This window comes from Amphiprion ocellaris, chromosome 12 (assembly GCF_022539595.1).
Source record: "Amphiprion ocellaris isolate individual 3 ecotype Okinawa chromosome 12, ASM2253959v1, whole genome shotgun sequence".
Classification (NCBI taxonomy): Eukaryota; Metazoa; Chordata; class Actinopteri; family Pomacentridae; genus Amphiprion; species Amphiprion ocellaris.
Genome location: NC_072777.1, coordinates 5,312,677 through 5,340,266, shown reverse-complemented (window position 1 = coordinate 5,340,266; position 27,590 = coordinate 5,312,677). Strand labels below are relative to the sequence as shown.

The 27,590-nt window shown below is 38.9% G+C and overlaps 1 protein-coding gene across 2 annotated transcripts; it reads right to left on the bottom strand.

Moving 5' to 3' along the window:
* Positions 1–9,144: 9,144 nt before the first annotated feature.
* Positions 9,145–25,741, bottom strand: znf513a (zinc finger protein 513a). 2 transcript variants are annotated; one of them, XM_023296989.3, is made up of 5 exons: positions 25,540–25,741; positions 22,920–23,029; positions 18,495–18,629; positions 13,365–14,126; positions 9,145–11,723 (listed from the first exon to the last, which is right to left on the bottom strand). In XM_023296989.3, the coding sequence occupies exons 2-5, from the start codon at positions 22,957–22,959 to the stop codon at positions 10,765–10,767; spliced, it is 1,896 nt and encodes a 631-aa protein (XP_023152757.2). In that variant the 5' UTR covers positions 22,960–23,029; positions 25,540–25,741; the 3' UTR covers positions 9,145–10,764. The 2 variants fall into 2 exon arrangements, with proteins under 2 accessions (XP_023152757.2, XP_023152758.2); XM_023296990.3 differs by lacking the exons at positions 18,495–18,629; positions 25,540–25,741.
* Positions 25,742–27,590: the final 1,849 nt, after the last annotated feature.

Here is a 27,590-nt window from a genome sequence, read left to right as displayed (position 1 = left end):
TCATCTCGTGGTTGTCGGTTAATGGTCGTCTTCAGTTATTGCTGAGAAGAACTCTCATGTTTATTTGTAGCAGCAGCTTTGGTTCTCTGCCATGTAATGAGCAGAGTACTGCAGTCTGAAAAGTAAAGAAGAGTTGCAACATTAATGAACTTTTTTATTCAAGACATTTTGGCAGTAAATTAAGAAAAGCACAACTAACGTTAATGATGAGGGGGTTCTGTTAAGAGTACTGGTATTGTGCTGATAATTTCATACCCAACTTTGAAGAATCAATAAAACTACCAGCCCATCTGACACCAACAACCATGCCACATTCAAAGTCACTTAAACCCCCTTTCTTCTCCATTCTGATGCTCGCTTTGAACTTCAGCAAGTTGTCTTTACCACGTCTACATGAATAAATGCACTGAGTTGCAGCCATGTGATTGGCTGATTAGATGTTTGCGTTAACAAGCAGTTGAACAGGTGTACCTAATAAAGTGGCTGGTGAGTGTTTATATCTCATTACTGCCCCTGTATGGACAAACTTTGAAATTGCACCAGCCATATTTCTACAGCAGCTTCTGGTTACTAAATTGCAGGCACGTGCAGAGGGAGGGACGGAGTGGGCTGAAGCACCTGCCCCTTTGCCCCTTGATGCCCGAAGTGCCCTTTTGTCAAAGGTATTTATTCAATTTTATTTTAGTTTTTTTTTTGTAAGTGTGTGTGTGTAAAAGTATTTGAGGCCCAAAATAATAAATAAAGCAAAAATAAAATAATTCAGATCTACCCTCGGTCGGTCACATGATCTACGTAGACGTCCCTCACTGCCCTGTCCAGATGTCCCCTGTAGCCCATCGCTAGCGCCGCTAGTCTAGAAACCAGAGACCCGAGGGAGGACATCAACAACTGATGGTCCTGATGGTGAGGAGGTTCTGCAGCGGGATTCGTTTGTGCACGGAGTATTCTAGATGACTGACGAAGTGAAGTGAGCATCCTGTGTGTGTCTGACTCTACACCATAGGCGTTTCTAGCCCATTTTGGGGGGGGGGTGCTCAAGCACCCCTAAATTCTTAACTTCTACCACCCAATACCAACACATTATTATCATTACAAGTCCTCATTTCTGCTGCATTTAATCACAGGTTACTGTTTATGTTGTTAGCTAGGAGTTAGCTGACGTTTTTTCTAGCTAGCAAACGTTCCAGGTGGTCAGTGTCTGAACTGGACTGAGAGAAGCTGCTGTTGTGTCAAGTTCATGTGTTCATATTAAAGCCAAGGAGCTACTGACTGGATGCCCATTAACATTAGAACTCCTATTGTGTGTGTGTGTGTGTGTGTGTGTGTGTGTGTGTGTGTGTGTGTGTGTGTGTGTGTGTGTGTGTGTGTACAGACAGACAGCCTCATCATGGACATAAGATTGTTTTTTCGAAAAAAAGATCCAGGTTCAGGTAAGAGTGTCAGATCCAATGGTCTGTCAGGAGTAATGTTGTTAGTTGGATCATTGGATCGATGTTTATGTCTCTTATTAGATATAAAACGCATTGTTTGGTTATTTGCCTTTAGGTTGACAGTACAAAGAGAGTGAGAGGACATTATTTATTCATATTCTTAGTGGTATTTTTTCATATTTATGTAATTTTTCATCTAGTTGAATACAATCTATTTGTGTATGATTGTCAGTCCAAAGAGGGAAATGGAAAAGGGGAAGGAGAGGAGAGAGTTTAAGGTCAGGAAGAACCAGGTAAGAAAACAAACAGAGCAGTGGCAGCAGAACAACAACTGTTAAGCTGACAAGCATTTAAAGAACCTTTATCAGATTGGATGGTTTAGTCACAGACTTTTTCAAAAAGTGTTCTGCTTTTCTTTCACAAATGTGGGAATGAAATTACGTTAAAATGTACAAAACAGTGAAATTTATCTTGCCTGTCCGGGAACCTCTGGGTGCTCAGCACCAGTGTTACCAACTCCTCAGTAAGGAAAGTAGCTATTGGCTGTCCTAAAAGTCGCTAGAACTTGCTAAATGACATCATCGCCTAATTTGCATAATTTCCTGTTTGCATGTAATTGTAATCAACGTTGTAGGAGAGATAAAAAGTGAGTTTAAAATACCCAAAATGTGCTTCTGAACTATAGGCTGAATGCAGGGATTTATTTTAGTGACAGTGAAGAAACATTTTCATTTCCATCCTGCTCTGTAAGCAGGACGGATCTGCAGAGACTTTGATTCATCTGCCGTCTGGACATGGAGTGATGTGGGTCTCCTTCCTCTAATCAGACAGTAGGATGCTGCAGGTCACTAGACTGACCAGCTGTGCTTTGGAAGGGGAGGAGCTCACAGCGCCACCTGCTGCTCGTTGAGGACAGTAACTGCAGAACGATCCCAGCTTTCATGTCAGACAGGGGCGGATCCAGATTAATTTTAGTGGGGGGGCACAGGGGGGTACAACAGATATTTTGGGGGGGAGGGCGTTTGTGATGCTGAAGCAGTGATCAGTTTTTCTGTTTCTTCTCTGGAGATGCACAATGAGGGACGTCTGCATATTTTCAGTTTAACTAAAGACAGACTGTGATTTTTCTGCTCACATGTTGTGTTGTTGTAAACTTCCCTCTTTCAAATAAATAGCCGCCTAACCCCCTGGAAACCAGCGTTTGTCCTGTTTTTGTGTTGCTCCTCAGCGACCCTAGACAGCCGGGTCATAATGTTTTTTGAGCAACACACCATACTATGACGTTTTTACAATGATGGTTCTACTATGGAACCAGTTTGACATGTTCAGGCGTTCTTTGTGTGAAAACTCAGAGATTTCAGGTATCAGAAGGTGGTTTTCAACTTTCTTTGTTAACTTTCTGCTTCAACTTTAAACTAAATTTCCTTCACTAAGCCAGCCCTCTGGACTTCCAGTAAGCTGTGTTCCTATTGGCTGTCCAGGTGGCTGCTTGGTGTTATCAGGAACACCTGAGCAGCTAGGTGTTATCAGGAACACCTGAGCAGCTCAGTGTCTTCCTGCTTTATTTAGCTGCAGACAAACATTTCCTCTGCTTCTGTTCACCACTGAACCGGGTTTGGCTCCATTGCTTTAGGTTGTTCTTTAGGCGTTGGCTTGCAGCTTCCAGCAGTAAAATCATCTTTAATGTGTTTCTTGGTGTGTTTTAGGGCTTTGTACTGGATAGTTGTCTTGGTAAATGTGGTTCTTTAGCCACAGTTAGCACATGGTGCTAATGTGTGCAGTGATTAGTGGATTTGATGCAGCTGAGTTGTGTCTTTATCTTGGCTGTAGTGAGTCTTTAGAGGTTTTTGGTCAGACACATTCTGTATTCTTGTTTGTGAACCAGCGTTGGTTGTCCAGAAGGTAAGAGTTCCTGTCCTGATTCTCTGTTCTCAGAGGTTGTCTGGTAGGCTGCAGGAGACTTTAGTGTTTGGGTTGTGCTAGTTTGGTTTTTGTACAGTTTCATTTGGACGACTATCTTGAGGCCCCTCCATGTGGTTTAGTGAGGTTTTCTGGAACAGTTCTACAAAGCAACCTGCAGCAGAAGAGACTTTGAGAGTTTTTAGGAAGTTCTGGAGACCAGACTTTAGAGCAGCAGAAACATTGTCAGCAGTTTGAGCAGGAGAAGGTGATCTTCAGAGTAGAAATGAGACAGAAACCTTCTTGACCCATGTGGTGAGGTCCTGTACCAAGAGTTTGAGCAGGTTGTGAAGAGTCTGTAGTTCTTTGGTCTGAAAGCACAAGAAGAGTCGACTCATTAAAGGAGAAAACAGGAGATATTGTTGCTTCTTCTGTCGCTCTGCAGTTTCCTTAGACTGAATATCAAGTTTATACGTTAAATGATTTCCCATGTGAGCCCAAGAAGACTTCAATAAACTCCCTCCATCCCCTGGACACAACATATTTTATTACCATGTTAAATCTTTTTTTTTAAATGTTTTTGAGTTTTATTCCCAGTTTTAGTGTAGTTTTTTCTCTTTGCTTGTTTAGTTTTGTCATCTGTGTGAAAGGTGCTAAACAAATAAAGTTGAATTGATAAACTGAATAATTGACTAACTCATGATTGTGACAACAGAAGTATTTTCATTGTGATTTAAGGGTTTGTTCCATTTTTAAGGTTGAGATTAAAAGTTTGACAGGAAAAAAAAATTAAAGAAAAGACTACGTTTAAAAAAGCAAATCAAAGGAAAAAAACATTTAATACAATAAAACTTTTAGAAAGAAAATTAAACATCAAATATAATTAAATTATATTAAGCAGACAAAATATTTAATTAAATAATTAAACAAGATACAAAATTGCAATTATGAAATTAAACTAAATTTTTTAAACAAAAATATTAAACATTAAAGATGATATATTTTAGAGAATTAAACATTTAAACAATACAATTAAACAAGAATATTAAAAATTAAAAAAATACAAAACATTTAATTAGATTATACCTTTCAAAAGACAGAAAATTAAATCTTAAAGACAACAAAACTTTAAATAGGAATTAAACAGAAAATACAATGAAACATTTAAAAAGAAAATTAAACATTAAAAGGAGGTAAATCATTTAAAAAGAAAAACCTTAAGAATTATTTAATCAAAAAATTAAACATTGGGAAAGAAAAGGAAATTTTTCAAACAAGCCAACAAAACATTTGGAAAAAGAATTAAACATTAAAAAGACAAAATATTTCGAAATCAAATCAGACATCAGAAAAGAATAAAAGGTGAAAAAAGAACAAAACTAAACATTTAAGAAGAATCAAACTAAAGACAAAACATTTGAAAAGACACCAGTTAGACTTTAGAAGATCAAATTAAACAGAAGAGACAATAAAACGATCAAAAAGAGCAAAAACAGATAAAAATCTTAAAGCGTTTTCTAGTCTGAAATGAAAACATCAAGTTGTTTCTTCAAACATTTCCTCTTTCTATATTCTTGGTTTGATTGTGGACAGATTTACTAAGAACTCATTTAAGAAAACTGCTTTCCAGATAAAGTCTACTAGTAGTTGAAGGCATTGATCAAACTAATGTTACCTTCTGATCTCCACAAACTTTACTGTTCAGTGAAGAGAATCAAAGTTTGTTGAGGATTTGTAAAAAACCCACAGGTGAAGGTCTGAGAAGAACTCAGATGGATGGTCTAAATGTGAAATCAAGACTCATGGTCACAAGTTTTAAGGCTTCTGTTAACCAGAAAGTTCAAACTAACAGAGAAGTACTGAGAAACCTTTAAAATTTCAGTCCTCAGACTGGCTAAAGGTTCAAACTAATAGACAACTGCTCAAGAACTTTTAGGTTTTCAGTCCTCAGACTGTCTGAGGGTTCAAACTAACAGAGAAGTACTCAGGAACTTAGAAGATATCAGTCCTTGGACTGTCTGAAAGTTAAATCTAACAGAGAACTACTGTGGGACTTAGAAAATTTCAGCTCTCAGACTGTGTGAAAGCTCAGGTCCTGAGGACTCGGGAGGTGTGGAGGCTTTGGAAAGTCTTGGAACTGAGGGTTCAACCCTCCAGCACAAAGGCTGAAGTCCAACCTCCTGAGAAAAACGGTCGAGTCGAGACTCGAGTTAAAAAAAACCTCGGAAATGACAAAAAATAGATGATAAATGCGCAAAAAAAAGAAGAATTAGTATCTGAGCGAATAGCTCAGGGGGTTAAGAGGATAGACTACCAAGCGGAAGGTAGCTGGTTCAAGACCCACCACCGGCAGTTTTCTTTCTTTGTCTTTGTCAGTATTTTGAGAAAATTTAAGAAGTGTCTGGTCTTGAACCAGCGACCTGCAGCTCCATAGGCAAATCCTTAACTCACTGAGCTACAGATCAGATAAAAAGAAATAATTTCGTCGTCCCTTTGACATCGTAGTTTCTCAAGTGACCACATGGGCAGGGCCAAGGCGGAGTCTGGGTGGAGTCAGGGCGGAGAGGAGGCGGGGAGGTGGGTGGCGGCCTCCCACCTCTACTCCCCCGCCTCCCCACACCACCCACCACACCTTCCCCCGCCCGACGAGTTTTTCGAGTCTCCACGAGTTCTTCGAGTCTCCACGGGTTTTCCCGAGTTTCTTGAGTTTCCACGAGGTCCGAGGCAGAACAAGTCGTCATGAAGAGGTGTTGAAGTCGGCCAGGATGGACTGACTTTTTACAACGACTAGAAGGAAGACGACTAGAAGAGCAGGTCTTTAACCACTATCCATAAAATCCATGGAGTCGCTCCAGAGAAATGAAGGGAGGTCAACTTTTATCAACCTCCATCCAGATGTTCAACTTCATATCATTACTTTGACATTTTTAGCACCACAAACCTTTAGTATCACACTTTATTATCATTTATTAGGACTTTAATGGAATCAACCAGCAGATTTAGTTTTTGTCGACAAACTTTATTCTTGTCGTTGTGGGACTGCAGTATTTAAAACTCTTCCTTCTATTTGACCTCATGTTTATTAGTTTTACTGGAGAAAGTTATTTTAGTTGTTGATTAGTCTCTTAAAAAACAAATAATAAATTGGATTAGTCAAGAGGTTTAAATTTCTTACTTTGTCATATTTTAAATATGATAAAAAACTATAAAAATAAAGCGACCTGAGACAATTTGACCTGTAACTGGCGTTATATAAATAAAATTGAATTCAAATTGTATGTATCTTGTAATGTTGGAGTAATTCAGCCATATATGTTGGAAAACACATTTTCTTTGTCCATTAATCTGTTGACTGTTTTCTCCAGTAATTCATTTCTTGTTTTGGTTTATAAAATGTCAAACCCAAATATATTCACTTTACCGTCATAAAAACCAAAAAGATTTACATTCATGATGCAGGAATCAGGCAGTTTTTCACTTTTTATCTTAGTTTAGTCAGAAAGATAGTTGATAATGTGTGAATTGTTGCAGCTTGTGAGCCGTAAAAGGTTTTAATCTTTGGGGCCGAGTGTCAGAAAACATTTAGAAACCAACATCAACAAAACACTCAACAAAGATTTGAACATCATTAAAGGGAAATCCAACTTTTGCATGACAATGTCTAATTAAAGGACATTTATTTCCAAAGTAAATGTGTGATATTCATCCTCTGGAGCTTTCTCTTCACATCGTCTTCCACCTGGACTGGTTTGGTCAGGAGCATGTGCAACAAACATTTGAAAAACTGCACTTTAATATCAATGAATGACACTGAAGTTTAATCTCTACATAAATGAGACTGAGTCTGGATGTGCTGCTCTGTCATTAAGTCCTAAGTTTAGGGAAAGTTCAAACAAAAGAGGACAGTTCAGATAAGACTTGAGAATGAGCTTATTTTGAACAAAAATCTCAGACTCTCTGAGCTTCAGCACCTATAGCAAGATATTTTACCAACAAGCAACTCAAGAGATCCAGAAGTTGCAGAGAGTTAGCTTTAGCTGAGCCAAAGAACATGTGGGACGCTAACCTAGCAAACATTTCAGACTTTTCTCTGTGAATTCTGAGAAATAATTTACTATTTAATGACAGAGCTACACATCTTAACTCAGTCTCATTAAAACAAACTCTAATTCAGTATCATCCATCCATATTAAAGTGCAGTTACCCAAAATGTTTGTTGCATGAGCTCCAACAAAACCTGTCCAGGTAGAAGGCCACTTTGACAAACAGGAAGTGGACGATTCCAAGCAGATTTATAGAAGGGGGAACCGGACTGTACTAAGTGTGGTTGAGTATAGAGGGGTGTTTTGTGGGTTTTTAAGGCTGATAATGATTATTAGTGAGACATTTGGAGTAGATATTCATTTGCAGTAAATGAAAGTATTTAAAATCTTGGAGTTAAACTTAGAAGAACACAAACTCTAACAGAAAACTTTGTTGATACGTTTTTGTTTTGTTTACAGATGTTAAGTTAAAGGAGTTTTATTCGTGACGTATAACCAATCAAATCACTCCAGAAGACAGAGCGACCACAGGTAGATTAAGGTTCAGAGCCAAAGTAGCGCCATTTTTAAATTGATTTATTACCGTAAATCAGTAAAAAATAAAATAGTGATAATCAGTAAATCAGTCAGCCCACAATTACTACAATTCTACAATGTATGTCTCTTTCCTTTGACTTATTTGTACAATATACGATGTAAATTATGGCGTTTTTTCATACCAAAGGCTATACTATGACGTTTTTAGAGCGACATGCTATACTATGACGTTTGTTGGGCGACATGCCATACTATAGGCTTTTTTAATTGACATATTACTATGACATTTTTTTAGTTTTACTTTGGGTTTTTTTTTGGTTTTTAGCAACATTTTATAAGAATTTGAACAGTTTTAAAAATTACTATATTTTTACTTGTGCAATGAAATATTATTCTATGGTATTTTTTAGACGACATATTATACTCTGATGTTTTCTTGAATAACATACTATTTTGACAATATACTAAATTATGACATTTTTTGAACCACATATCATACATGACAACTTTAGGTAACATCCCATCATTTTGTGCTTTTTGAACCACATAATAATCTATGGGGTTTTTTTTGCCGACATGCTGTACTATGAACTACAGGCCATACTATGTTATTCTTGAAAAGTATACTGTACTTTGACATTTTCTGAACTACATCCTATACTATGGCGTTATACACAGAGTGCTTTGGTTACATGTTGATTTATAGTCTAGATTTTTTTCTGTTTTGTTTTTTGACAGGATTACCACAGACCTGACCGTGAACACTGTTGACACCCACCTGAGGGAGATGCTGCCTAAGATCTCAAGGCTGCTTGGTCGTGGTCTTTCTGGTCCTGCTCCAGAACGTCTTCATCAACTACGTCTTCTTTTGAAGAGACCCTCAGATGCTGCAATCTCTGACCTTCAGGAGGAACTGCTACTTTCACTCTGTAACGAGATGGCGGTTATTTTAAAGACCCAGCTCCTGGCGGCTTTGAGTGAAAATTTAACATCCATCAAAACGGAACTACAGACAGTTAAATCTGAGCTGTCAGTCAGTCAGTATATATATATATATATATATATATATATATATATATATATATATATATATACACATTCTACATATTTTAAATAATATATTTCATATATTTATTATACTTATACATACTTATACATTAAATTTTTTTATTTTCTTTTTTTGAGTCATTTTTTCCATATTTGGGTGCATATAAAAAGAAAAATCAGAAGCAGTCTGATGTCCGACATTCAATGAAATGAATTCCACGTATTTATTTCAAAATCCGCACTTAAGGCATTTATGAGACACTGCATAAAGACACAAATGGCCACTTGCGGGATGTCGGTACTAGTCTACAGCTTCCATGTTCCATCGTGACACGGCAAGTTGGCAACCTGGAAAATATCTCACTTGCATATAATAAGTCATTCACAAAGAGTAAATTGAAATCACAGTTCTTATTTTCCACATGGCAACTAAATGACACATCACACATTCGAAATAATAATAATAATAATAATAATAATAACAATAATAATAATAATAATAATAATAATAATAATAATAATAATAATAAAAACTCTATATATTAAAGTATGCACTTCTAGCAGTGTATTACAGCCACATTAGAAAAATAAAACAACTATTACACACTCACATGCTTACTAATCGTGTCATCTTTTTTCAAGTATATATATATCTATAGATATTTTTAAAAAACAACACAAGAATTGGCTAATTTCACAGTAAATAGTAAACAGCAATCAAAACAGAGGTGATTAAACAGTATCCCTCCAAGACTTCCCAAAAAGACTTTAAAAATCACTGATATGTAGCAGTTTGTGGGGGAGAACTCCGTGAACAAGGCGCTGCTGAATCACAAATAAGAGATGAATCTACTTTTCACTCCTTAATCTTAATCCTAAACCTGACAAATTGCTGCTGTGTGAGTGTGATTGTGCTTTTTATTTAGCCGTACAACCACAATAAGACTTTCAAATGCTTTTCCGTGCAATTTGTGTTTCAAATGCATTTTTTTTAACATTTGCCAACATTTTATTACACCAAATTAGATTTTTATTTGGCAAAAGTGACAATAACAAGTTTTATTCAATGAGGACAACAACAAATTAATTTACCGATACATTTTGTCAAGTCTAAAACAATTCCAGTACTATTAAATAGCACTTTGATAGTAGTACATACATTAATCTGAAGGCATGCTGTTATCCTAAAGCAAACGAAGCACAACGAGGCCCTTCAGAAGGACCTGTCTTCACTAAAGCTGCACCGTGTAGTCCAGGATGAAATGTAAAATTAGCAAATATTCACAAACCAAACGTCAGTCGACACTTCAGTCATGGGAAGACGAGAAAACAGAATCATCCGAGTGACTAAATTTGAGTTTTTACGCAGAAGGAGCACATTTAAAAAAACCACACAGTGCAGCTTTAACAGTCCAGGCAAACATGTGCATCAGTTCCATGTAATAAGGAGTATTTGGTAGCGTCCTAGAATGAAGATATGTATTGAACTATGAGAGGGAGATGCTATAGTTAGCCTAACGTGGTTCAACATACAGACGGAGACAGACAGTGAACTTACAAGGTAGATAAAGTCCATTTGTCTTGACATAAAAAAACACTCTGAACAGACTCACGTAATCCATAAAGGCATCAAAATACTCAGAAACAAGTTTCTCAGTGTTGTGCGAGATTCTACAAACAGACTATTAGCAGCCTCAGAAGACGAAAACACTAAAAGACCGACACACACACTGAGACGATATAAAGGCTCTGTGAAAATCCCCCCCGAAAATCTAGTTGCTGGTAGCTTAGTTTTGCTGAGTTAGAGTTTATACAATCTCAAGTTTGTAGCACGAGTGTATCGTCTGACTGCCCTCCCTTGGCATGTACTGCATATCGACACCTGCTTCCTTTCTGTGAGTCTGAACCCCGCCCCCCATCCCCTTCCTCCTGTCCTCCGCCTCGTCGTTTCCCGTCGTGGGAACTTTGACCCAGCCGTCCGTCGCCAGGCCGTGCTTCTTCTGGTGCCTCTTGTAGTTGTCCCAGTGGCCGGTCGTGTAGCCGCACTCCTGACATTTGTAGGGTTTCTCCCCGGTGTGCCGCAGCATGTGCCGCTTCAGGTTCATGCTCTGGTTGCAGCTGTAACTGCACACGGCGCACTGGAAGGGTTTGGCGCCCGAGTGCACCCGCTGGTGGCGCTTCAGGTTGGCCAGGTTCCCGCACGCGTAATCGCACAAATGGCACTTGTAAGGTTTCTCGCCCGTGTGCACTCTGTGGTGCCGCTTGAGGTTGTCAAAGTGGGCTGAGGCGTAGTCGCACTGCGGGCACTTGTACGGTTTCTCTCCGCTGTGAGTCTTCATGTGACGTGCCAAGTGGTTGGGGTAGTGCGTGAGGAAGGGGCAGGCGGCGCAGGTGTACACTTTGTCGCTGCGCTCGCCGGGGCTGTTGGGCGACGACGACGAGTCTTTAGTCAGCATTTCCAGGGTGCACTTGGCGCAGATCTGCGCCGAGGAGCCGTCCTCGTCCTCCAGCACAATGCCGCACAACCTGCAAGTAAAAGGGAAGAGCGACGGCGGGAGGGCGGGGTTGTCTGCTACGCCCCCTCTGGCCGCCCTGCTGCCGCTGCTGCCCGTCGTCTCCAGCAGCGGTGGAGGATGGTGGCCGGGGGCTGGATTAGAGGCTGGGATTGGCGGTGGCGACGCTCCTTTTAAGCCATCGAAGGCTGACAGGTAGTCGCTGTTCTGGGCTCCCAAGCTGAGATTGGACGTCGGCCTGGCAACTTCTGAAACTTCACAGTAAGAACAGAAAGTGAATTAATATCTTCAAAACTGACTAATCAAAGCTACTAGAAGAGTCTTTCATGCATCAACATCGTGTATGAAGACAGTTGAGGGGGTTGGAAGCAGAGTGGTCTGACCCAAAAAAAAGTCCCAACTGACTTTTATATAATCTCTTTAATATTTTATGGTCTGGGCTGCACACTGGCTCAGTGGTTAGCACTGGTGCCTCGCAGCAGTGCGCATCCTGGCCTGGGATCTTTCTGCATGGAGTTTCCATGTTCTCCCTGTGCATGTGTGGGTTTTCTCCAGGTTCTCTGGCTTCCTCCCACAATCCAAGAACATGCTGAGGTAACTCTAAATTGTCCGTAGGTTTAAATGTGAGTGTCTCTATATGTAGCCCTGTGATGGACTGGTGACCTGTCCAAGTGAACCCTGCCTTCACCCTAATGCTACATGTCCACTAGATCCGATTTTCCCGCATGTAAACGTGCCGCATCTGAAAATTGCCCGCTTGGTGGGTGGGCCACTAGCTGGTCACATGACAGCCCTTCAGTCCGGTAGAAGCGTCGGACCAGCATGGCGGTTTGGCCAAAAACTATCTCTTTTAATTCAAAAACACTTCAGCGAAAAGTATTTCTGAAAGCGTTTGAGGTGAGAAATAAGCTGTGCAGTAGCTGAATCTGTCCTCGTTTTAGTTCGACGGCTAGTTTAGATGTTTAACTAAAGCTTCGCGATGCGTCAGACCTCTGCACACCGCATCAAATTTGCATAAAGTAGAAGTCGAGTCTACTTTATACAAATGAGCTGTGCTCCGCTCTGGGGAGACGCACCAGATTGCAGCTCGAAACACACTGCAACCGGATCAGCATACAATGCGGTGTGTTTCACATAGACAATGAATGGGATGTGGAAAATTGCCGGATTTAGTGGATACGTATCTTAAGTCAGCTAGGATAGCTTCCAGCCCCCCTGTGACCCTACAGAGGATTAAGCGGTGTGTAGATAATGGATGAATGAACTCTATGGTCTACATTGTAACTTGCTTTACGGCTCTGATCCAGGTTGTTTTCTCCTGACTAGATCCTTGATTGTGCTGTTCTACTCTCAGATGTACGTCTGTTTGGATAAAAGCTTCTGCTAAATGAAATTGTAGAATTGTATCTTTAGTGGCAGCATGGTCTAACCCACAACCCAAATATAGCGTTACAGTAGCGCTTCCAATCTTAGATCATTCTTGAAAACACAAAAATTTGAACCCATTTTTCTCACAAACTAGAGAAAGTGGGTTAGATCACTCTACTTCTAAACCCTTTTGGTCTGAATGTGACTTAAGTCTCTTTCTTTACTCTCTGAACCCCAAGCATAGTTTTATATTAACCGTGGGCTCATTTTAAATTCTTTACTGTAAAGTTCTGCAGCTCAATGGAAGCAACACAACCATGGCTAGAAATAGAGAGGACTCAAAAATGTCTCCTGTGCGGTATAAAAAAGTTAAAATAATGCAAATTATCACCAAAGTAGAAACTAAAACACAAACACAACACTCTGAACCCAATTTTCTCAAACATTACAGGCAGTGGGTTCGACCACTCTGCTTCCAAACCCTTCATTTACTGACAAAAAAAAAAGGAGAAGGAAATGGCACACACCTTTCCCTGAAGCACCAGACACTTCCTCAGCTGGTCTCTGTCCAGTCACGTGTCTCTTCAGGACGTTTTGGCCGGCGGCGTGTCGCTGCGGCGGGTCCTGTCCCGCCCCCGCGTTGGGCACGTGCATGCGCTGGTGCCTCTTGAGGTTGCCGAGTGAACTGCAGGCAAAAGTGCAGCTGTCGCATTTGTAGGGTTTCTCCCCTGTGTGAATGCGCAGGTGTCTCTGCAGGTTCACCAGCTGAGCCGAGGCGTAAGTGCACAGAGGGCAGTTAAAGGGCTTCTCGCCGTTGTGCGTCTTCATGTGACGCTTCACGTGGTTGGCGTAACGCGAAGAGAAGCCACACAGGTGACACGAGTGCAGTTTGGCAGATTTGTCCTCCGCCTTGTCACCCATTCCGTTTGCCACTCCGTCACAGTCAAGCTGCGGATGGGAACCGGAGCGAATCCCGCCAATGCTTCCGAAAGGAGAACAGAAGTCCGTAGTTTTGGCTTCCCTGGAAGCTTTGCAACACCTAAGGCAGTAAGGCCCGACCAGGTCAATGCCCGGTCCTAGAGGTTCGTCCCGGAGCTGACCGCAGCCCCGGCAGGACAGGTAGGGAGGAAAACTGGGTTCAGACTGGGACGCTCGGCCCTCGTCTTCCCTCCCGTTGTCGGTCGTGCTACGCGAGTTGTCTGTTTCACTTTCCATACTGAGCTGGCTGTAGGCAGAACTCTCCTCATCACCCAGAGGATACACAGAGAAACCGATCTCAGCAGCTACTTCTGTGAAGCAAACACAACAGAGATGTTTATTATTCAGGCACTGCACAGGTTTTCAATACTAAGACCATTCCTAGGCGCTGTACTTAAACCTACAACACTCTAATGTTAACTGGACGTCTTTAAGTGTCGACGTCTCAGTCCTTGGTTTGTGTTTATTTACAGAACCATTCTGGGTATTATTCCTTCCTATTTGTCTTGTATTTTAACAAGGAAACATGGAAGTCACAATCTCCAATCTATGGATACTCTGCAATTTGTCGTCTCCAAAGTACGATCTGAACTGGGCAAGAAAGCCTTTAGGTTTTTGGCACAAATTACAATCTCAACTTCAAGTCCTTGTTACACTGAAAGAGTTTAAAGTTCTGGTGAAATCATTACAGTCTACCTTGTCTGTGAACAAGGTTTACAATTTATTTTATCTCCTGCCAGGTCTCCCTTGTAAAGGAGATCTCTGATCTCAATGGGACTAACCTGGTTAAATAAATGCTAAATAAAAACAAAACATGTCACAGGAGGGAGTTTACTTGCAACACTTCTTTCTCTTTCCTGTATTATTCAGTATGTAACTGATTAAACAGGTGATCTTGTTGAAATCAAGAAATCTTGTGAAAGAGTGCAGGAAGAAACAGCGAAGGCAAGTAATCAAAAGCGTCAGTGACACTGTAGCATCAAAACAGCAATCATTATTCAGCCTCACTGAGCAAAACCGCAGCTATAATGGAATGTGCAGCACATATAAATGAAAATGCAACAAATACATACAAATGAAAGTATAAATGAACCAATAAATTGAGGAATAATGAAACAAATAAATAAAGAAGACTAAAATAAAAACATAAATCTTGCTGGAGAAAGCGTTAATCCAGCTTTAGACTGTTTTGCAGATTACTACTTTGGATTTTTCCGAGGTGAGCAAAAACATTCGACACCTGCAGTGTCATCCAGTCATGAAAAAAGACAGCAGTGAAGTTACATGAAGGGGTAAAGAAACAGTAGAGTCACCCGAATCCACAAGTTCAAAACTGAGATACGAAAAATAACAATAAAATACGAATAAAATAAAAATTGGCTTCAATAAAAGACTTCTGTGTAAAAAATTATAACAATAAACTCCATTTAAACTTAATCTCACTGAAACTCGACTCGAAACTGTAGAAAACAACCAGCAATACCTGGCAGAGAGGTAACTTCGGGACAAAAAAGCTCTTTTTCTCCGAAAAAAAAGATGAAAATTTCAGAGGAGCATAATCACAGCGCTGTCAGAGAGGTCAAGTTTCATTCCGAGCTGCTGTTATTTGAGATTTTCAGACGACAAAAAGAGAAAGATGTTTGTTTTTTTCCCCTCCGAGAAGGTAGAAGAAGAAGAGGAAGGAGAGCTTCAGCGTGTAGCCCGTGAAGCAGGAGAAGGAGATGCTGGAGCACAAAGTGAGGAAGGCGAGAGCAGAGACCGGCCTTTTATCTCGGCCGATGGAAACCCCTGGCGGATGATTACTGAGCCTAATGATAATGATGATGACTGTAATGGTGAGGCTGCTGCTTCTGATGATGATGATAATGATGATGAGGGTAGATGATGATGATGATGATGATGATGATGATGATGAGGGGGAAACGATAATGGTGGTGGGGTAGTGGGAGCAGAGGAGGCAGCAGCAGATGATGATGATGATGATGATGATGATGATGATGAATAAATGCCCTCTTATAATGGTGTCCTTGATGGTAATAGTCCTATTTTTATGACCCTTATATAATAATGGCGTCTCAGTTCCTTTCTCTACTTTCCTATTTTTCAGAACACATCGTCTGACGGAGAGTCATGCCGGCAAATACAAGCCGCTCGTTCACTTCCTCTCTCTGCTGCATCGAGGAGCTACGAACTGTAAAAACCTGGGACGTGGCTGAGTAACGTTACATCTTTTAAACATTTTAAACAACGGTTTTGTTGAGCAAACGTAGCTCAAACTATGAACCAGCTGAGTGATCTTCCCATTTCCTTTACTGTATAATCAATACACACATTCGATATACACTACAGGCCGAACGTTTGGAAGCAACTCCGAGTGTCTGTTCACAAACCGGTGTGAATTCTATGGATTTTTGGATGTATTTACACTATTTTGCACCGTTTTCCTCCATTTACCTTCGATGTTACCAGGGAATTGCTGAATAAATGTTAACAAAAAGAAAAGAAGGGCTTAGTTTTAGGGTTGAGAAGATTTACAAGAGCCACAACTTTGGTGCAAAAGTAAAAAAGAACAAATCACAGTTTGCATTCTTCACTTCAGCTCTTTGGCTTTTGAGAGTTTGGATACAAAATTCCCCAATAAATCGCAAGTGTGGCTCGAAAGAAACAGCTGAAACTAGACACAAATACCTGATAATTATAGTAAAAACCTATTATAATGAGGGACTCTTTATATAATAATCATGTTGATTGTGTTGCCAATTAAACTATGATCTTCTTTTGTACAAATTTCATCTTGCTTCCAAACTTTTGGCCTGTCGTGTAGGTAGGATAAGATGATTGTGAAACACCGAACAAGAGAGCGAACAACTCAACACAGAGACAATGACAGAGGAAAACTTAATATAATAATAATAATATTAATATAATAGATGATCTGCCCCACTTCCAGCTAAATAGACAGACTCAGTATCAGATATCAACAACACAAGCTGTTATTACTCTTGCACTAACCAACTAGAACCGGCTGCTCGCTATATTTGGAATAAATTAATTAGTTTTCAGGCACTACATGGCCTCGCTGCAAACTATAACGAGGATTTATTGACTCCCAGTGTGTGGACGGGGCTCTGCTGGTGGCTATTTGTTTAATTATTTGGGTAAAATCGCACCATAAATTAAATTAGACGCCGCAATGCTAATATTTACACTTGTTACGTTACTTCTCTGCACTTAAAACAAAAGCCGTTGTCTGAAATGTGCTTTTTTTTTTTAAATAACAGAAAAAACTATTTTGTCTTGGTATAATGAAAGTTTAGGATCTTTTTTGTTTCTTTCCATTTGTTTTCTAATAGACATTTCATTTATTCCACTTGCAAAAGAGGTTTTCATCTTCCATGAAGCACGGTAACTAACCCTAACCCTGTTTCTAATACTTAAAAATCTGCTATGGCTTGATTCTTTTAAATCCCTGCTTAAGGGTTAGGGTTAGCTCACCTGTAGGCGTTTTGTTTATTTTTTAATTAAAAGAATTGTATTAAATTTAAATAGACAAATTTAGACCGTTTACACTCACAAAGAAACGCTAAAAACATGGAGGATTGTTGGATTCCAATTGTCTTTAAACTCATCATGTGTGACTGATTTCGTGGGGAAAAACAGCCAAATTTAAGCTAAAAATAAAGATATAATTTATAGAAGTCACGATTAAAATTAACTAAAATATACAGATTCCGCTAGAAATATCCCAGAGATTGTGGGACTTTTCAGACGAACTGCAGGTTCTATCAAAATAAAAGGTAAATAGCTAAATATCTGTATTATGTCCAGTCAATTGATAACACCAGAGGGGATTTTTTTGTATAAAGATTTGTTCCTTCTTGTGATTAAAATTTAATATTTATTTATTAATATATATTTATTATTGTGGTAAACTGCACAAAAGGAAGCTTCTTCTCTTCCTCAAATCATGGTTGTGCTGTTTTATTGAGGTGAAGGACTTTATACTTAAGTGAAAAATGGACCCGTAGTGAATAAAAATGTGACAAACGCCCGAAAATTAAAGAATTCTTCTTCTGTCTTGTATTCTATGATTATTTTGTTTGCTTTCACTTGTTTTTAATTGGATTTTAAAATCAAAATATTCATAAAATCCAAACCAACTGCTCATTCTCAGAGCTTTTGTTTAGTTTCTAACTTTTCTTAACAGCTCTGCTGTGCGTTAAACACGGGGAGTTTTTTATCTTGTGTCTGTCGCAGGTTACAACTAAATGAAATCAATTAAAAATGCGTCTAAGAGGGGGCTGATAATGAAGTGATTGGATCCTATATCACGTGGCTGTAAATGTCTTCCAGCAGCAAGTTGAGGTTTGATTCACATCATCCCAAGAACTTTACTGAACGTCGTTCTCCTTCTGTTGTAGAAAAATAATCTTTAAAAAAAACTGAATCTCCAAAACAACACATGGTCGTCAGCTTCTGTCCAGCTGCTTTAAATCAGCCTGTGGTTCCTCTTATTTTTGACCGATTCTCTGTTAAAGCAACATCAGTTTTGTTTTGGTTACACCGAACCCAGATGTGTTTTCTGTTACCGTGGTAACCATGGGGTTTCCGCTCCAAATCAACCAGGACTGAAACCTTCACAAACGTAAATTTTAACACTTAAAAACAGGATTACGAACCTGAGAACTTTGCCAGGCCTAGAATCTTGTTGTCATGATCCGGATCACTGAACTCGAGGTCTTGTCCAAGAAGGAAGTCTGTGTCTAAGGGGAGGTTTCCTGGAGCTTCAACGGTTACACCATCTTCAGAATCCACTACAGCCACAGAGAATCAAACACTCAGTGACCAACATCACTGTGTTGTGATTTACAAACATTAATATTCAGTTACAGTCGAGCCAAAGCAGAAAACCAGCAAAAACCTGACGTACAGTGGATATAAAAAGTCTACACTCCTGTTAAAACGAGACCAAGGTAAATGATTTCAGAACTTTTTCCACCTTTAATGTGGCCTATAATCTGCACAATTCAATTAAAACCAAACTGAAGTCTTTTAGGGAGTTGAAGTAAAAATAAAAACTAAAATAATGTGTTCGCATAATTGTGCACACCCTCTTCTAACTAAGAATGTTCAGAATTAACCAATCACATTCATGTTAACCATTTAAAGTGCTTCTGATTAACGTCAAATGAAGTCCAGCTGTTCTAGTCGGCTTTTCCTGACATTTTCTTTGTCGCATCTTACGAAAGTCAAAAGTCATTCAGTGGGTCTGCAGAGAGCTTCCAAAGCATCAGAGGGATCTCATGGTTAAAAGGTATCCGTCAAGAGAAGGGTACAAAAGAACTTCCAAGGCATCAGATAGACCACAGAACACAGTCTTTATGCAGTGGAGAAAATATGGCACAACAATGACATTACCAAGAACTGGATGTCCCTCCAAAACTGATGAAAAGACGAGAAGAAAACTGGTCAGGGAGGCTGCCAAGAGGCCTACAGCTATCTCCCATATTCTTCATTTGTCAGGGCTATGGGGTAGGGTGGCAAGACAGAAGCCTTTTCATACGAAGAAAAACATCCAAGCCCGGCGAAATTTTGCAAAAACACATTTGAAGTCTCCCAAACGCTAAAATGCATTATGGTCTGATGAAGCCAAGGTTGAACTTTCTGGTCACAGTTCCAGGAGGTGTGTTTGGCACAAACATACATCACCATGTACTACACTACTATTCAAAAGTTTTAGGTCACTTAGAAATGTCCTTATTTTTGAAAGAAAGCATTTTTTTAAAATCCAATAATAATAAATCCAGTCTAGACATTGATAATGTGGTAAATGACTATTGTAGCTGGAAACAGCTGATTTTTAATGGAATATCTCCATAGAGGTACAGAGGAACATTCCCAGCAACCATCACTCCTGTGTTCTAATGCTACATTGTGTTAGCTAATGGTGTTGAAAGGCTCATTGATGATTAGAAAACCCTTGTGCAGTTATGTTAGCACATGAATAAAAGTGGGAGTTTTCATGGAAAACATGAAATTATCTGGGTGACCCCAAACTTTTAAACGGCAGTGTAACACCGCACATCATCAAAAGAACACCACAGTGAAGCACGGTGGCGGCAGCATCATGCTTTGGGGCTGTTTTTCTTCTTCCTTAGTCAAGGTGGAGGGAATGAATTATGAATAGTTCTAAATTCCAGCCAATGTTGGCACAAAATCTAGGATTTGGCTACAAAGCTGAAGATGAAGAGGAACTTCAACGACCCAAAGCATACATTCAAATCAACGAAAGAATGGCTTCAACAGAAGAAGATTAAAGTTTTAGAACGGCGCAACCAGAGCCCAGATCTGAGTCCAATTGAAAATCTGTGAGGTGATCTGAACAGGGCTGTGCAATCTGACAGATATGGAGCGTTTTTACCAAGAACAGTGGGCAAAAAGCCTGAGTGCTGTGATAAAATCAAAAGATTTCAGTTTGTTTTTCAACTGAGTTGTGAAGGTTATAGGTGACATTAAAGGTGGAAAAAGTTCTGAAAAAATTCATCTTTACATCACAAAAATCTGGCGTTTTAACAGAGGTGTGTGGACTTTTTATATCCACTGTACCTGCAGTTATGGACGCGTGTACTTAACTCTAACCCTAAAAATGTTGACGTCTCTTTATAAATGCAGACAAATTAGCACAGAGAAAGGTCTCATCATAACCATGAAGCTTGGCTAAACAAGGTTTATGGACATAATAAACCACCAGCCAAGTGGTATAAATGATATTTCACTGCTTAAATAATAGTTTTTCCGGGTGGTTGATTGTTCCGGTGTTGGGTTTGAGAATTAAAGAAAGCTTCATATTTGACATTTGTTCACATTGGCAATTAAAGTCAGATGAACAAATTTATAATTTGCTGTCCTACAACATTTAATAAACATAAAAATGAGCTGCCGGCAGCTGACAGATGGAGCCCTTTCACTGCAGTTACAGCTAATGACGCCTGAAATTGTACGTTGGTCTCTCGAGCTTGATGGAATCCAAACAGCGATCACACAGCTGTCACTCTTCACAAAACTACGTTCAGGCCGACTCAAGGACATCGTGCTCAGCAGCCCCAGCATCCTGCTTCCATCTACTGGTCATTTAAGTATCTGATATAATGACACTAATCTGTTAGGGCTGTCTGGGATGTTTATCCTCAAATTAGATTAATGGACGGCTATTACATAGATGCAAACAAAACACATCTTGTTGCAATATGTTTGTCATGTGAATGGTAATGTGAGTTTGAATGTGTCATTGCTGCATGACAACATTTTGGTGTTTTTATACACATAAGGAGCATTTCCAGGTTGTGAAGTTGCATCGACCATCAATTAAATATTCACATTTCAAACAACACAAATTTCTGACCTCTTTAAGGCATTGCAGAGAAAAACTAGCGGCAGTAATATTTCTTTAGCGGCACATGTTGTTAGAATCTGCATGATGAAGCCATTTATTAACACAGAAGTTATTTCATTCTACACTCAGTGGCCACTTTATCAGGTACACCTTGTTAGTAAAAGGTTGGCCCCTCTTTTACCTTCAGAACTGCCTTAATTCTTGGTGTCATACTTTCAACAAGGTGTTGGAAACATTCCTCAGAGATTCTGCTCCATATTGACATGATAGCATCACACAGTTGCTGCAGATTTGTCAGCTGAACATCCATGATGCCAATCTCCCGTTCAACCAGATCCCAAAGGTTCTACTGGATTGAGATCTTGTGACTGTGGAGGTCATTGGAGTACAGAGAACTTATTGTCATGTTGAAGAAACCAGTTGGAGATGATTTGAGCTTTGTGACATGGTGCATTATCCTGCTGGAAGTAGCATCAGAAGATGATCCACTGTGGTCATAAAGGGATGGACATGGTCAGCAACAATACTCAGGTAGACTGTGGTATTTAAACCATGATCAGTTGGTACTAAGGGGCCCAAAGTGTGCCAAGAAAATATCCCCCACACCATTACACCACCATCAGCAGCCTGAACTGTTGATACAAGGCAGGATGGATCCATGCTTTCATGTTGTTTACACCAAATTCTGATCATCTGAATGTTGCAGCTGAAATGGAGACTCATCAGACCAGGCAACATTTTTCCATATTGTCCAGTTTTGGTGAACCTGTGTCAATTGTAGCCTCAGTTTCCTGTTCTTAGCTGACAGAAGTGACACCTGGTGTGGTCTTCTGCTGCTGTAGTCCATCTTCTTCAAGGCTGGATGTGTTGTGTGTTCAGAGATGGTATTCTGCATTCCTTGGTTATGTGAGTTCCTGTTGCCTTTCTATCATCTCCAACCAGTCTGTCCATTCTCCTCTGATCTCTCACATCAACAAGGCATTTTGGTTCACACAACTGCTGCTCACTGGATATTTTCTCTTTTTGGGATCATTCTCTGTAAACCCTAGAGATGGTTGTGTGTGAAAATCCCAGTAGATCAGCAGTTTGTGAAATACTCAGACCAGCCCATCTGACACCAACAACCATGCCACGTTCAAAGTCACTTAAATCCCCTTTCTTCCCCATTCTGATGCTTGCTTTGAAATTTAGCGAGTTGTCTTTACCACGTCTACATGAATAAATGCATTGAGTTGCAGCCATGTGATTGGCTGATTAGCTATTTGTGGTAACAAGCAATTGAGCAGGTGTACCTAATAAAGGGGTTGGTGAGTGTATATCAGGTACTAAAACAGAATATTACACAAAGAAAAGTAAAATTTGCTCTTTAAATGTCTTTACAAAGACAAAACAGCTTCGCACTCAACATCTGTGCAGGTTTAACTATGCAGATTTACTCTAATAAACACAGAATGTAACTTCAGATGTAACTGCAGCACCAGTTATTACAGTTCTGTCGGTCAGAACAATTTCTGTAAAGCACTTCCAGAACTTAAACAGCAACGCCTGGCCTCCAGATGTGAGCAAAGAAACAGAAGACATTTTGTGAACAACCTGGCCGCTGAGGTTTAATCTGATGCTGTTGGCACAGTGTGCGTTAAAATACAGATGTGAGAAGTAACTTGAGCAGTTTAGGTACGAATCAACAACTAAAAGGTCTGTGGATACCTACACTTAACTGGCTGTGGATTCTGTTGTTTTTTTCTGGGCATCTTCCAGTCAGCCTCTCTCTTGTTTGTATCGTCGTCTCGCAGACTTCCGCAACCATCAGCTCATTGTCATCTGTTTGGAAGACATACATCAGTGTTTCTACAAATGCAAGACAGAAGACACGATGAGGTTTAACAAACCAAATAAAACAAGTCATGCTAAATCTACTGAGGCTGCAACTAACTACTATACAGATTATATTTTCATTTATTAGTTTAACCTTTTGGTTTACAAGATTAAAATGAGAAAAATATATAAAATATTCAGGGAACGCCAGTGAAAAAACCCCACACAGAAAGATTTAACTTCATAAACGACTAAGCAACTTGGCAAAAATATCAAACTGCGATTTTTCTGACAGATTTCAGAGTTTCAGGTAAATATTTTCTGTCTAATAGATCTAAACTGTGACTGTCAGACAAAGGGGACGGCATATATTTGTGTATCAACACAACAGTTTAAACTCTGAGTGTGACCCGGGTCAGACTCGCTCTTTAACATTTAATGCTAATGTCAGTTTTTGCAATTTCTTAACTACATTATTCTAGCTGGAAATGACAGATTTTTAATGGAATATCTCCATAGGGGTACAGAGGAACATTTCCAGCAACCATCACTCCTGTGTTCTAATGCTACATTGTGTTAGCTACTGGTGTTTCAAGGCTAATTGATGATTAGAAAACCCTTGTACAATTATGTTAGCACATGGATAAAAGTGTGAGTTTTCATGGAAAACATGAAATTGTTTGGGTGACCCCAAACTTTTGAATGGTGGTGTACATTTACTGATAAAATGACAGTTGAAATAGTGAACTGATCAGCAAATATTCATCAAGAGTTCAGCAAATTCTGATTCTGGATTTGGTCAAAGTACTCTTTTTTCTTTGGTCTATAAAGTGTAAAAAAACCCCACTTGGTCTGTCTAATCAAATACTTCTCCAGGTGAGCAATAAATTGACGAGTCGGGCTGAAAATACCAAATATTCTCTCTGTCTATTAATCTGAGAGTTGTTTTCTTGAATAATCAAAAGCTGTTTGGTCTATAAAATGTCAACCACAAGGTCATTTCCTCAAATGTCACGCTTTGTCCACAACCCAAACATATTTCTGTTTACTGACACAAAGGACTAAAAAAACAGAAAATGTTAAAATTTATGAAGCTGGAATCAGTGACATTAGGCTTTCTTTTCATTAAAAATAACTCAAAGCAATTGATTGATTACTAGGACAGTTGGCAGTTCATTTAATAGTTAATGATTAATGATTGCAGCTCTGATCAAGGTTCTCCTTGAGGTGACCAACAGTGACCAGCGTGTAGCGGTCAATGATAGTTTAATCAAAACAAATGATGCAACTGCTCATATAGGCAAGCTATTTTCATTGCTGATTAATCTGTGGATTATTTTCTCGATTGATTGATTGATTGATTAGTTGTTTGGCAGCAGAAAATGGTGAAAAATGTTGATCAATGTTTCCTAAAAGTCCTCAAACATTTTGCTTTGTCTACAACCAAAACATGTTGAGTTTCATGTCATAAAGGAGCAAAGAAACCAAACAGTATTCTAATTTAACAGAATTTAGATTTTCTTTTCATTTAAAAATAACTCAAAGCCATTGACTGATTAGTTGTTTGGCAGCAGAAAACGGTGAAAAATGTTGATCAATGTTCCCCAAAAGTCATCTAATATTTCACTTCGTCCACAATCCAAAGATGTTCAGTTTTACTGTCATAGAGGAGCAAAGATACCAAACAGTATTCTAATTTAAGGGGCTAGAATTAGTGTATTTAGACTTTTTTCATTTGAAAATCACTCCACAGCCATGGATTGATTATTAGAATAGCTGGTAGTTCATTTACTAGTTGATGATTAATCATTGCAGCTCTAATTAAGGTGCTGTGATCAGCTCAGTGATGGTTTAATCAAAACAAATGATGCTGCTTCTCATGCAGACAAACATTAAGCAGCTATATCAGTTATTTTATAGCATTACTAGTAGGTTATCTAGTTGTTTCATACCAGTTTCCTTCAGTAGTATCACACTATACATGCTATGAACCCATTAAAATCAGTAAATCAGTGACTCATCGCTGTGTATGTGGAAGCTATTATGTCTTAATGAAGTCAGTCTGAGGGTAAAACTGTGTTATTAGCATAAAATAGCAGCTGATACACGAATAGTAACTCCTACAGGAAACTAACCTTACAGGACACGTGTGTATTATGTGGAGGTGAACTGTTGTATTTGCACTGTCAACAAAACATCCAGCTGCTTTAGCCACATGCTAACACGTTAGCTCCGGCGTTGATGGAGAAATCAGGGCAGAAAATTAACCCGAAACGTGCCCTCCTGTAGCCTGCAGCTGCTTAATGTCACCACACGACCACAGATGTCAACAATAACGGAGAAAAGTGACGGTGCGCGGATTTACGAGCAGCTAATCACAACACGTCCCCGTCAGCACGTCGTAATGATTGACAGTCTTCAGGGGATGTTAGCCGAAGCTAAACAACGTTAACCTGCGGCTAAATTAGCCGAGCAGCTAATGTCAACTTCACTAGTTAGCCGTCGAGCTAACTCACCCACAAAACGTAAATATTCCTGTCGACGGAGGCGCCTCTTATCGTCGGTGAACACGACACTGGAGGCGAAGTGTTTCTCCTCAAACGACCGACGTCTGGAGATCCGCCATTTCTTCATGAGTTGCGGCGACAAAGAAAGGCAATTAATGGTATTTTTCATAACTTAATTGATTTTCTGATTCGAGCGCAAACCACAGCAACAACGACAACACCGCCGGTTCGGCTCCTTCACAATAAAAGCGCCACTGACACTCACAAAACCGTGTAACCACAAAATGTTAATAAATTAGATATTTTACTATATGTTTTTCAACTTGTGCTTTTTTTCGCAATATTACTCTTATACTTACTATAAAAGCACTACTTTTTGCCTTGTAGACACGCACACATATGTGTTTGTGTGTGTGTGTGAGTATGTATATATATATATATATATATATATATATATATATATATATATATATATATATATATATATATATATTGCACTTTGACACTGATTTATTTTGCTCATTTCCGTCTGTACCGATTTCTTGTGTGTTTTTATTCTTTATTATTATTATTATTATTATTATTATTATTATTATTATTATTATTATTATTATTATTATTATTATTATTATTAATGTTGTTGTTTTGGTCTGGAACAGGTGCTCAATACAGTTCACTGCGTGTTATACTGTGTATAATTGTGTTTGTGACAAATAAAGGTCTTGAACTTGAATATAATTAAATAAAAAAATATATATATTACTATAACCATTTCATTGCCAATTGAAGCATTTTATATTACTTTATATGTACCTTTTATTATGTGTAATATTTGTTTAAAAGATAGCTTCTGATTTACGGCCCATTTAACCAAGCTTAATTTTGATTTCTGTTAGCTCTGTAAAAAGAAAAACAAATATACCCCTATCATGTATAATGGTAACAATTATGCAAGATAATTGAACATTGTGTTACCTAACTTTGTATTTAGTTCTCCAGTGGTCTAAAAAGTGATTAAGAAAGAAAAAAAAAATTTAAATCTATTTTTATACCATATCTTCTCTCTTTGTCATTAGACATAAGGTTTAATCATCGTAAATGAGATAACATGTTTTTTTGCTTTGCTTCCTTATTTTATTATTTTGTGAGCATATATTTGTGTATAAAAGAAATAGGCTAAACCTTTCAGCAGCCAACCTATTTATGACATCTCCATCGTCACCACTCTAAAGTGGTTATTTCTGACATCTATTCGTGATCCGAGGCTGTATTTCATTGGCATTATTATTAGCCAAAATACCAACTTGGAGCAGATAAGTAAAATGAGCTCAGTGCTTTTATTGTGAAGGCCCACTGCTCCTACAGGATGTGCTGCTGGTGCTGCAGGACGAGAGGATTAGCTTAACTCCACTGTAAACATCTCTGCTCCTGAGCCGTTTCCGTTTCCTGAAATGACTTCCGGCCGCTTTGCCGCATTGAATCACCGTAATTGTAGTTCATTCGTGTAGAGACGCTGAAAAGACCAGAGAATTATTTAATTTAACCGATTTCAAAGCCGGAAGTCTCAATCCACTGTCAGAGGAGACAATAGGCAGATTTAGCGTACAGCTTCTAGTGAAAATTTAAAACGCAAAGAGGAAAAATTAACCAGTTATAGTAATGCTATTTAAATTCGACCTGAACTAATTACATTTAGAGAATTTAAGTCAATGTCAAAGTCAGCTTTATTGTCAATTCTTCAATATGTACATGACATACCAAGAATCGAAATTTCGTTACTCTCTCTTCGTGCAACAGTAGACATTAAATAAAGATTTAGAAAATAAGATATTAAAGGGCAAAAAAAAAAGAACAAAGGAAGCAAAATTAGAGCCGAGCAACAACTAAGAACTAAGAAAAGCAGAACTGAGTGAAATGTAAACATGACCATGAGATAAAGTGACGGATTTAGTGCAGAATACTCAGAATTTAACATAGACATCTGTAAAATATGGACAAAATGAAAGAGATGCAGAACACAACTTGTCTGTATTTTGCAACATCTTATTGTGAAAATTGTA